Source organism: Malaclemys terrapin, chromosome 7 (assembly GCF_027887155.1).
Source record: "Malaclemys terrapin pileata isolate rMalTer1 chromosome 7, rMalTer1.hap1, whole genome shotgun sequence".
NCBI classification, from domain to species: domain Eukaryota; kingdom Metazoa; phylum Chordata; order Testudines; family Emydidae; genus Malaclemys; species Malaclemys terrapin.
In genome coordinates this window covers 120611812-120624023 of record NC_071511.1, presented here as the reverse complement: position 1 = coordinate 120624023, position 12212 = coordinate 120611812, and the positions used below count along the sequence as shown (strand labels likewise).

General features: G+C 41.3%; 1 protein-coding gene across 2 annotated transcripts in view; it reads right to left on the bottom strand.

Annotated features, from left to right (window-relative positions):
* SORCS1 (sortilin related VPS10 domain containing receptor 1) overlaps positions 1 to 12212 on the bottom strand; it is a 417040-nt gene that overhangs the window by 43168 nt on the left and 361660 nt on the right. For both annotated transcript variants that reach the window (XM_054033265.1, XM_054033266.1), the window contains exons 17-18: positions 6907 to 7020; positions 4941 to 5112 (exon numbers count right to left, since the gene is read on the bottom strand). In XM_054033265.1, coding sequence (XP_053889240.1) covers positions 4941 to 5112; positions 6907 to 7020 — 286 coding nt within the window. The remainder of the gene's footprint in view (positions 1 to 4940; positions 5113 to 6906; positions 7021 to 12212) is intronic.

Genomic DNA, 12212 nt, shown 5'->3' with positions numbered 1-12212 from the left:
TAGCACCTTTTTTATCCACACCAAACTTACCTATTTCTTGCAAAAAATCTAGAACAAACACAGAACCTAAATGACAGGTGCTTTCAGCAAGCTCTCCGAATCTTTTCACTTCAGCATTTGTTAGCAACATGCCATGCTGTCTGCAAAACATTATTACACTTTGATTACTTTTATACTGCCATTAGAATTTTGGTATATGGGAGATTATGGCCCATCCCAATCAATCTAATAAGGATGCAGCCTTCCAGCTTTCCATTTAAATTTCACCCAGAAGGTTGTAATCATGAATTTTCCATATTAAGTGCTAGTCTTTGTATGTAGATTGAAGTATTAAAACAATGAGATACAGCTCAAAGTTTTTAATTTTAGTCCCATGCCTCAGATTTAATTTAAAAGTCTTCAATTATGCATTGGCTTGCGTCTCTTTTTCCTTACAGATGTTTAAAAACGGATTTAATTATCCACTGCAACAGGCAGACACTGCTTCTGTCGGGATGTCTTCCTGAATGAATGTTTTTAAAAATGTGCTTTACACACAGTCTTTATGCAGATTCACCCATTTCCCCCCATGGCACTTTTCCACTTGCATCCAAAAATGTGTCCTTGAAGACATTTCTTTATGGGAGACATTCCACTGAATTCCTGTGCACGTCTGTCTGTAGAATGCTCTTTAATAAGACTCGCAGTTCAGCAAATCATTAAGCATGTGCTTAACTTTGAACAAGTTAAGTCTGTCCTGATTCAGCAAAGCACATGCTTATCTTTAAGTGCATGCTTAAGCACTTTACTGAATTAGGGCCTAAGGCCAGCGATTAATAATGATGCTTATTGAGGGTTTCTTGCCGTTTTCCTCCAAGAAGAATATTTGGATGACTACATGTAAAGTCAAATAAACTCAATCATAATCAAGTTCAAGGATGCTGGTTTCAAGTTGATTTTATTAACATTTATTAATAAGTTGTACACAAGTTGATTCTTGGAACATTTCAAAGTAGCAAGTAACAAGTAACAGGAGAACTGGTGTTTAGGTACGCGTGGAAACGTTTACCTTTCTTTAGAAAGCACAGGTCAGTTGAGACCAGTCATTAAAATAGGTGTATACGAAAAATGTGGCCCCCTCAGAGTCACCTCCAGGAAAATGGCATTGTGACTGGGTTGCCTCTGCAGCACCCCTTAGTGGCCCATCAGGGCCTGACTCCCACCCAGGTCTCCACTAGTAGGCTGCTGTGAGGTCCAAGGTAGCAGTGTTTTGGCCATCCAGCCAAGGCAAACTTCAGTCCTGCCCCATCTGGGTGATAAGGACTAAAGGAAATGAGGAACAAAAAACCCCCCAACTCATAATGGAATCATCCAACGAACCTTCAGTGGGGCCCCGCCCCTCTATTCAGGGCTTGTCTCCAAACAGTCTGTGCTTCTGCTGATCCCCTAGGGTCTGGTTGTCCCTTCTAGCAGGGACTCGTCCAGCCAGCAGGCTAGTTCAGTCTCTCACACCAGGAGAAGCAGAATTCTGCCCTTGGCAGCCCTTGACTGAGCTAGATCTCCTCCTTTTAACTCTCCTCTTGATGCCTGACATTTGCTGCAGGCGTGATCGGGCCAACTGGATCCAGAGACTCTCATTAACCCCCTTGTTGCCAGTGTGGGGCCACCTGCCCCATCACAGGCACACGAGTTTCGGTGTAAAAAACAAATGGGGCCAGATCCTCGCCTAGTGGAAATCAGCATAGCTCTACTGACATCAATAGAGCTACAGCGATTTATATCAGCTGTGGACTAGAAACACTTGCTCCCAGATCTTGGGAAGAAGAGGCAGACCTTTCGGGGTTCTCCTACCTCTTCACTAGCTCAGTGACTGTCAGTGCTTAACCACAGATTCACCAATATTCCTCTCTCTGAGTCCCATATAATCACAGGCTGTTTTTGAATTGTTTTTCCTTGTTCCTCCCGGTGACTTTCTGATGCTGTAACAAAGTCATATTTCACTTTGCTGAGTCTGATCATCTCTGTGCAAGACCCAGATCTATGAAACCTTTTTCTGATTCTCATCATGTGCTTCTGTGGAGACACCATACTCTTCACTGCTAGCAGTTGCTCTTTCCTTCCTCTTGTTCTGCTGTTGTGTTGACCTATGAGACTAACTGATTTTTCAGGGATAACCATGAGTTCTCCTCTCTTCTACTCAGTCTCAGCTTGTTCCTTAGAGAGGGCAACTAGGCTTAGAAAGTTAACAGCTGTACAGGTCTCAGCAGATCTTTTCTTTGCTCATCAGCTTCATAGCTTTCTTGTCCTCACTGTTAGTCCTCTTGTGTCAAATGGAACTGGAGTATGAACACGGAGTTGGAAAGGTACAGTACGTAGGGTAACTATTTACATCTCAGAGCCAGGGAAGCGCTAAAGCAGCAGTGTTCTGAAGTGCCGAAGACAAGAGAAAAGGTCTCTGTCTGTCTTTTACCTCACAAGAGTTGAAAATGTGGCACATGTGAAGAAACTGGTCCATCTTGGATAGCTTAGTCATTAAAATCATTGCCCATCACCTCCGGAACTGAGGGACTTGTCTCTGGGTGCACTAATTCACATGTCCTCGAGCAAAATCACATATGCACGTCCACATTATCCCGCTCGTTTTGACATGCCTGATGTCCTCCTCTGATGTGAACAGCTAACCAGAGCACACTCTTTATTTTTGATACCTACCTCTCATCTGCATTGGAAGGAAATGGATCTAAGGCCTTGTCTATGTACAGCTTTGGTACCTATTTAACGATTTGCATTAGGGATGTGACTTTTACAGAAATAGTTAAATGGGTACAATCTCTACTATACCTATGCGGCCTTATAGCAGTATACTCGATTCACCGAAACTTAGGGAAATAAGCTATACCAGTATAAAAACCTTTATCATAACTGCATCCACACTAGGAGGGTTGCACTGAGTCCGTTAACCCAATATACTTAAAGCAGTACAATGTGCATGTATAGACAAGGCCTAAGATTAAAAGGCTCCTGACACAAGGCCAGACCTACCGAAAGCAGCTTGACTTTTCAGGGTGCTTTCAAGTAACTCCCCTTTTGATAGCTCCACCATTTGCATCAGTGGTGAGCAACTGAAAACAGGTTCGCAGGTGACAGGAGCGCCCATGTCCCAGCGCAAGAAGCATTTCATTGTTTCTTTCTGCATCAGTGAAAACAAAGGAGCTGTAGCTGGCCAGTTTTTTCCTACCACTTCAGCGGCCAAACAATTAAGGCTCGTTGTGCAGCTCATGTGTCTAGCATTTTTAGAGAGAGCATCAGCGGTAGCTAGCGCTGGTTGAAATTTTCCACACATTTTATTTTTGACCAAAAATGTGAGTTTTTCAAACAAAAAAATAAAATAAAAAAAAATTCTTTTTTTTTTTTAATTTCCCATATTTCAATGAATAAAACTGAAAACTGAATGTTTTGGTTTGGGTTGTTTAGTTAATGTTTTTGCCTACTTTCTCTCCTTTTTCTCCCCTTATCAGTGGCAAAATGGACAAAAAGGAGGGGGAGTGAGTTTTTGTTGTTTTATCAAAATTTTGAATTGTTTTTGTCATTTTTTTTCAGAGAATGAACATTTAGATGCACCAAAGCACATCAGATTGTTATATGCTGCTTCCTTTGCAAATCAGTATGCAAGTTTGTTCAGAGAAGGAAAAGGTGCCGTAAAGCCTTAGTCGACACCTACAACTTTTAACCACTGACCCCAACAGTATCCGATTTTCCTCATTATATCGGCTAGGTTATCGCTATACAAAAATCAGAAACCACCACCACGGAGATCCAAGTTAGTCCCTGTAAGCCGTCATGGATTTTGTGTTTTTGTGTAAACACATATCAGTGTTTAGGACTTGCTTGCCAAACCACAAAGGAAACCAAATGAGACAAGGGAAGGGGGAGGAAAAGGCAATCTGGACAGTGAGGAAATCAGTGAGGGAGCAGAGAAAACAGGATGGGAGATTTCATGGATTCTCTCCAATGACTTCATAAAATACTTTAGATACACGAGGAGCCAGGCTGGGAGAAAATGTACTCGCAGCTTAGAAATGTGCTGAGGATACAGGTTTTTGTTGTTTTTTTTTTTTTTAAAACCACCTTTCATCCATGGATCTCAGAGCTTTTCAAACACATTAATTAAACTTTGGATCACTACAATGAGGTATGTTCGTTATTATTAGACCCATTTTACAGAGAGGTAAGCTATCTCATCAAGAAGTCACAGAGTGAGTCAATGGCAGGGCCAGGATTAGAATCCAAGAGCCCAGATTCATATTCATAGTTCTTTGTTCTACCACTAGGCCACTTTGTAAAGTTCTAGAATCAGGAGAGGGGTGTGTGTGTGTGTGTGTGTGTGTGTGTGAGAGACTTTAAAACCACCCTTGTTCTGGTGGAAGCTAAATGAGGCTAGGGTTCATACTCACCATTGGATTCCATCGTGATGAAATCTTGAGATCTTTTCTTGGGAGATTTTAGCCCTAAACACCTAAATGGCAGAAAAACTCAGCCATCTCAAAGCGGGGAAATCTCATAAGATCAGACCTGTATGTGAGATTTCCGCCATCTTCGGCTGAACTGCAGCAACATCTAATTGGAACCAATGATCGGTCCATTTTGCACTTTCAGATCCTGTTGGGAATCCAAACCAAAGGAGACAGGCTGGTGTCAAGATTCTAACCTGCACCATCTTTGAAATTTGAAGTGGTTTGGATGTGAAGTTCTGGTTCTGATCTGTGGTTGATGCCTGGAAACAAACTTTGTGTCCCAGCATCACCTTATATCACTTATTGCCTTACATGCACGTTCAGACTGAGATGCATTGTTAAATGGATTTAATCCCCTACTCCAGTGTCTCAGCTCTTAATGTCTGTGCAAGCTTGCATGATTCAGATTAACGTATGCCCAAGGGGGCCCATAAAAATAGACCGTACCTCCTCCAGCTGCACCATGAGAGTAACGTTGTGCCCTTGTTCTGCGGTCAGTTTCCCATCCGAGGTGATGATACGCAGTCCGCGGGGGGCCTTGCCAGGACACTGCTGGGGTTTAGCGGTGTACTGTTCTCTCACGCCATCGGTGCAGTTATTAGACACAACCTTTCTGTACCTGCAAAGAGATATCTCTGTGTAAGGAGGGATGCAGGGATTCACAAGTTCAAACCAGGCATGGGAAGTTTTCAAATTTGCTTCAGGTGGGTGAGGCCGGGAGCAAACTGGCTTCTAAGTACTTTGTAGCTAAGTGGTCCAGTCGCACTTTCCACAGGTCTACAGTGCACAAGCAGCCCATAATGTTGCATTTTCAACTGGATACAATATTCTCAGACATTGCTCCCCTAAAAAGTTGCATAGTTTTGCTGGACGCTTAAACCACTGCCATCCTGCACCACAGAGCTTTCTGCTTCTCAGTGGGGCATGAGCCAATTCTCTCTAACGATCCAATCTTGCACTTTTTTAACCACCTTTCACCCAAGGATCCCAGAGCTTTTAAAACACATGAAGTAAGCTTACGATCACTGCAGTGAGTGACGTTCAATATTATTAGACCCATTTTACAGAGAGGCAAGCTAGATCATCAAGAAGTCAGAGTGAGTCAGTGACAGGGCCAGGATTAGAATCCAAGAGCCCAGTTTCCTAGTTCTACCACTAGGCCACTTCGTAACCTGAGCTAGGGCTGAACACAGCTCAGGAGAGTGTGTGCGCACAGATAACTTTAAGACCATGTATTTTATCACAGCAATTTTGGGCCCAGCAGGGTTACAGTTTGGACCAAGACCCAAGGTAGAGCCTGAAGGTTGCTCTGTTGTGCACTGGGTGCTGAGACTATGGCAGACGGAGAGCAGCAGAATTTAGAAGAAGTTGTGTAAAGGTGCTGGAGGGCAGGATCTGGCCCCATGCATTTGAAAAGTGCTTTGAGATTTTTTTTGACAGACAGCTATAGAAAGATATCAGTTATATTTATATTCTAAGGTTAATCTGTTGAGTGCAGCACGGTTGTGTTTATCTAATGCACAATACACTGTAAACCTCTTGAGAAATTTTTTTCCTTTCCCTTGTAAGATTCCACTGTGAACCCCAACGTGCCTTTATTTACTTTTTCTCTTTTAAGTGGATTTTTGGTGTTGCCACTGCATTCCAGGGAGAGACATTGCTGTTCTAAGGCAGATTCTGTTTATGGAGTCACAAACATGGCTACATTATATTTATCAGTGCTGAAGGTAATGGGCTAGATCCTTGGACCCATGTGTGCAGCTTGTGAACCTATAAGAGGTTGATGTATAGTTGTCAGTTCTTTGTGCATGTTTTATGCACCTTATATTTAGCAAATGCAATTAGAACTTGACACCTGCAACTCCTGTTGACCTTACCTGCAACTGCCACTGATTTTAATGGGGCTGTAGAGGGTCATGGAGTAGTCAGAACTTCAAGGGTTATCTAGTTCTTATTCTCTTTCTTCAAATTTAAACCCAATTCTTATTGCCTTCCTCTAACATGTATCCCACTCTCAGCTTTGATTACTTGGATTTTCTTCGGGATTTAGGGCATGATCCGAAGTCCACTGATGTCAATGGCTGTCTTTGCACTGACTTCAATGGATGTTGGATAAGCCCGTAGATCACATTTGTCCATTATGCTACAGTTTGCTTGTAGCATCATTTTTCCAGACAAGATTTAAATAAGAAAATAAAAACAAAAACAAAAAATAGAGAATTATGGGCCTGATCCAAACCCATTGATGAAATCAATGAAAAAACTCCTATCGACTTAACCAGTTTTGAATTGGACCCTGTGTCTCAGGAAATACAGGCTTTAAATAACTCTGGGATGACAGCTTGTAGATGCCATGTGGCTGAAGGCTGCAGGGTAGGATTTGCTAAAATCATCTTCTGGTAAATCCACTTACCCGGTGCTGTTGAGATAACTCTGTCCAAAGCTACAGTCTTTTGACAAGGATGACGGGTTATACCAAAACGCCGGTAGACACTGGCCATTGGTGTGACGCTCATATCCATAATCACTGTTTTACCATAAAAAGAAAGAAAATGCATTGACAAGTAAATCAGCCATAAACTCATCCTCACTAATATGGATGCAATGACTCTGGGTCCCTTTCCTGCATTTTCAGCTTCAAATGATATAATAAATACAGCACCTGGGCCTGATTCTGGTTTTGCTTTTGACTTCAGTGGCGTTAACCTAGATTTAGGACAGTGTACACAAGAGCAAAACAAGCCCTTTTGTTTCTAGTCCTGGTGGTTTATGAAATCGTAGATTGTAAAATGTCAGGCCTAGATTGGTGTCTTGGTCTGGCATTGCTTCTTGGATACAGACAGATCCAGGCGCAAATGTAGCAAATCCCAGAACTCACAGCAATTTTCAATTGCTGAGGACTCAGTGATGCTTTAGAAACTGAATAGCTTAATCCAAACTGACGTTATTTGGACACAACGTCACCTGAGGCCTAAAGCAAATTGAGAAAGCTTTCAGGAGGGATAAACTTCCATGCAGGATTTTTGGTATGGAACAGAAAAGGCTGTTTTTTTTTTTTTTTTTCTTCATTTCTGCATTAGTTTGGAAAAGGAGAAGTTATCACTGTCAAAAGGAGGAAGAGGATTGAGCTGGTGGAAAATGGTAATTATTTCTTTCTTTTAATTTTCCCCTTAGACCGTAACTGGAATGCTGTTGAGACACTATCCTGTACATATTCATCCAGTTGCATTATGGCTTTGCAATGGGGAATATTAATTACACAATACTCCTGTTTGTCTTCTTACAAATTTTGGAACATGGTCTTCTTAGCAGATTTCCTGTTCTAAAATGCCACTCTCCTTTGTAGAAAGTGACCTGATAATTACAACCGCAAGGAGGAGAAACTGATTGGAGGAGGCTTGGATGGGAGCTAAGACCTTGAAAGAAAGGAGATAGGACAGAAGACAAAGGAAGTGGAAGGAGCCAGGCTGCCGGGATTGTATACAGAGAGAGCCAGGTTGTTCTTCCTGTAGCTGGACCAGAGATGGTGTTCCAGGAAAGTGACTGCTTCGTTTTTAATTCCAACGAAGAGATGGTCAAACAAGAGTAAAAATTGTGAAAACCTTTTCCCTGCTTTGACGTCAAAATGCTGACTTTCAAAGTTTGAGTTTAATTAAACTTTTGAACTATAAGCAACGTTGCAAAGGAAAATGACATGAACAATTTACAATATTTTCTGTTGGAATTCCAGCAAGATTTGCCATCAAAATTTAAAAGCTTGAAACATTTCAACCAGCTCTATTCCTGAAGGCCTAGAAAAGAAATGGTGCAAGGTGGTCTAAAAGGATAAAACTATGAGTAAAGGAATGAAATTGGCCAAAGGAAAACGTAGGCTGAATATCAAAAATGACATCTTAGTGAGGTCTAGTTGACTATGGAATAGTGTTCTTCAGGGATGCATTGGAAGCCCCATTGTCTGGCATATTTAAAACTGGATTTACAAAGTAATTGAGGACATGCTCTAGGAAACAGTCCTGCAATTTCCAAGTGATGGACTAGATGACCTAAAATGATCTTTTCCATCCTTAGTTTTTATGATTCAATTTTCAGGAGCCTAGTTCCTAACATACCAGTGACTGACCATTACTTAATGGCTTTAGAAGTTCAAGACAGGCTTGCCAGCCTGCCAAGTGCTCCTATAATCATCCTTATTGGAAGGAGGACACCAGGGCTATGGAAATATTCTCTAATGAGAAGTAAAACCATTTTAATTTGCCTAGAGAGAACAAATATTTATGTACAAACAGGACCTCATTGCTTTGTAATTCAATTGTCGCCATGTTGAAATGCTATATTCCCGAGTTATCATGTGTCAATATAATTAAAAAGCTGTAACACTCTACACATAGGTGAAAAATAAAACTGACTAGGGACATGCTAACAGTGAAATCTGCCGAGAGGGGATCAGCATCCAAAGTCCAATTTAATCCAACAATATTGGTCTGTAATTTCATATTACACACACACACACACGCTACAAGTTTGATTACAGTTGAAATAATGTGGGTACTGTATTCAGGCATCTGGATAGACCAAACCTGAATTAACTAGGTTTGGCTGCGTTTGGATCATATTCCTCAAAGTCGCAGAATGAAATGATATGTTCCAAAGCAGAAATAGTTTTCCTAAGTATAGAAGTTCTCCTGTGACCTTTTTAGCTTTGCAAGTCTGTGCTGCCTTGATATGGACATACAGAAATATCATGCTAGTAAATGACAAACTGCTCTTCCATCTCTCTCCAGGGATGCACCAGCACCTCTTTCCCCTCTGCAGACTTGGAAACTAATGAGTTTCTTGGCTACTGTCTGGTGCACACAGAGCACTGAGGATGGCAACAAATTGCTGCCTACGGTTTGGCACAACAGGCTTTGTTGCAATTGACAAGCGGTAGCATCAATTGGATCACCGTAGCATAATCTAGACTGCTGAAATCTGAAAGCATCAGGGATGGACTGCAATCAACTAGCAGCCTCATTGCCAGACATCTGGTGTTCAGACTAGGTACATTTTGTGCCAGACTCAGAACAGCATAGGTGAGAGCTTGTCAATGACAGTGCAGCATATATTAAAAGGGATTATTTTAATGAATATTAGAGATCTGATTCTGCTCTCAATTATACTGGTTTTATAGTGCTCGCCTCCACAGGCTTAACTTGAATCACACCTAATTGGCAGTGTAAATAGAAGCAGAATTATAGATCCCTGCAATCAAGATTTTATGTATTTATGGTCAAAGACTAGTATGAAAACTTAAAAATATTGTAGATTCCTCACACAAAAAAAACAACTCTGCAAACTGGCGTTAAGGTTATAAGTACCATTTAAGGGAAAAAGAAAATCTTAGAAGAGCTTCATAGTTTACATTATCTTGTCTCAGCATAGAAGGATGGACTAGATAATCTCTTGAGATCCCTTCCAGCCAACTTCTGTGATTTTCTCTCTCGCTCGCTTTATTTATATATATATAAATAAACACACACAACACACATGCACACATACACAAAAGGAAAGTTTTAAATTAAGGTTAAACTATTAAAACTCAGATCTGAAAAAGAAAGATTTGATTTGCAAGGCACATTTTAAGAGGTTCAGTGGACAGTGCATTTTTATGGTCAATGGAAGGGAAAGTTGGTGGCAGAAGAACGTGAGGAAGAAAAAGAAAATCTTGGGTCGATGATGTGATATCCTGGGTGGTTCAAAAGGACTATTCATCCACAGAGATTAGTGGAGGATCATACAGAATGGGATACCATAGTTGCAAACCTCCAGTAATGTAGATGCCGCATGAGAAGAAACTATTAACAAATCCATCACTGCAAAGAATAGAAATGTCCAACTAGGGTTTCACTCAAACAATAACCCTGTCCATGGACCACTCTGCTCACCTCATCCAAAAATCAGGAGACATCTTAATGCCTGAACCCAGGATCTCCTCCACACTAACCAGTTCACCTTTACAATACAGGTCAGTGCTGTCAGAAATTGAAAATGCCACCTGCCTTTTGACCTTTAAACCTTACATCCATTAAGTGACACAGAGTCAAGGTACCTGAGGATACAGGCATCTTTAATTCCATACGGCTGTGTGGCTCACCTTGCTAAACCCCCTTGTGGAAAAGTCCTACAGAATTTAATAGAAATTGGTAACCTTTCGATAGAATTTTTAAAGCAGCCTTTAGAATAGGGATCTAACTCTATGTTAAGCGTTTTATATTGCTACCCCTCACTGTAGCATCTAAGAGGCAGATCTTTAAAGGCATTTGCGCACCTTTTGAAAATCCCACTAGGTGCCTATCTGCATCTTTCAAGGTCCCTTCCAGTTCTATGAGATAGGTAGATCTCCATATATTATTATATTTATATATCTTTAAGCAACAAAACACCTTTCAAAATCTGGCCCCAAGTGCCTAAATAATATACCTGCTAATAAACCATTACTTAATGGTTGAAAAATTCTACAAAAAAAGAGATCATTCTCTATTTAGTTCTACAGATGTTCAGAGTAATTTCTATACACACACACACACACACACTTTAATATCAATACAGTCCTATTAGTTTCATACCTATCAGTTAATTAGGACTTATTTGGTTCATCTAAATGTGGTGCACCTCACCTCAGATACTATAGCTGCAGCCACATGGACAAGCCTTCTTAAAGGCCCCAGGCAAACTCCAGAAATATACATGTTTTAAAGTAACTAGAGACAGCTTAAACCCTTCTGTGTAAATGAGAATCAGGCCCAATGGGAGTACTGATGGAATGAGGCCCTAGAAAATGGCCCGAAGTTAGTTGACCAAAGAATTGGCCCAAACAAGGATTTCTTTCTGTGGCTACAGGTGTTGCTACGGGAGAGATACTGCTATGAGAGCATTCAGGCTGTAGGAAGGAGTAAAATGTCAGGAACACTGGTAAGTTAGTGCTTTAATAACATGCGAGTAGCTGTGTAATCCATTTACCCAAATGAATAAGTACAATCTAGTTTCTAGGCAGTTGCTAGGAAGGATTTGCCTTAGGAATGGAAGCTAAGCGCAGGCTTACTTCATTTTTGAAGCACCATTGCCCTCTGGCTGTGAGCCACCGACCATGCAAGTACCTGCAGTTTTGCCTTTGTCCCCTGAGGTTTTCTACTTTAGCTAATTACAGGTGAGGTTCCCTAGCAGGAGAGCTCACAAAAGCCGGAAGTTACTCCCAAGGTTGTTCAGCCTTGTTGAGGGGGAAACAACCAACCTAGCCTCACCCAGTAGTTCTCTGTTCTTGGTTAGATAAAGATTGTAAATGTCCCCCAAATTCGTTGAGATTCCGAGGAAAGAAGCTTTACAAAATCTTTATTTATTTTATGAGGGCATATTTGTTGCTCTGGTCGGGGGAGATACACACACACACCACACAACACACACAAGCACCCCCACACAATTTTAGATCCTAAGTCAAGATTGACCTGTGTTAGCATAACAAAAAAGGGCACATCATCAGTGGAACCATAGAATATTAGGGTTGGAAGAGACCTCAGAAAGTCATCTAGCCCAACCCCCTTCTCAAAGCAGGACCAACCCCAACTAAATCATCCCAGCCAGGGCTTTGTCAAGTCGGGCCTAAAAAACGTCTAAGGATGGAGATTCCACCACCTCCCTAGGTAACCCATTCCAGTGCTTCACCGCCCTCCTAGTGAAATAAAA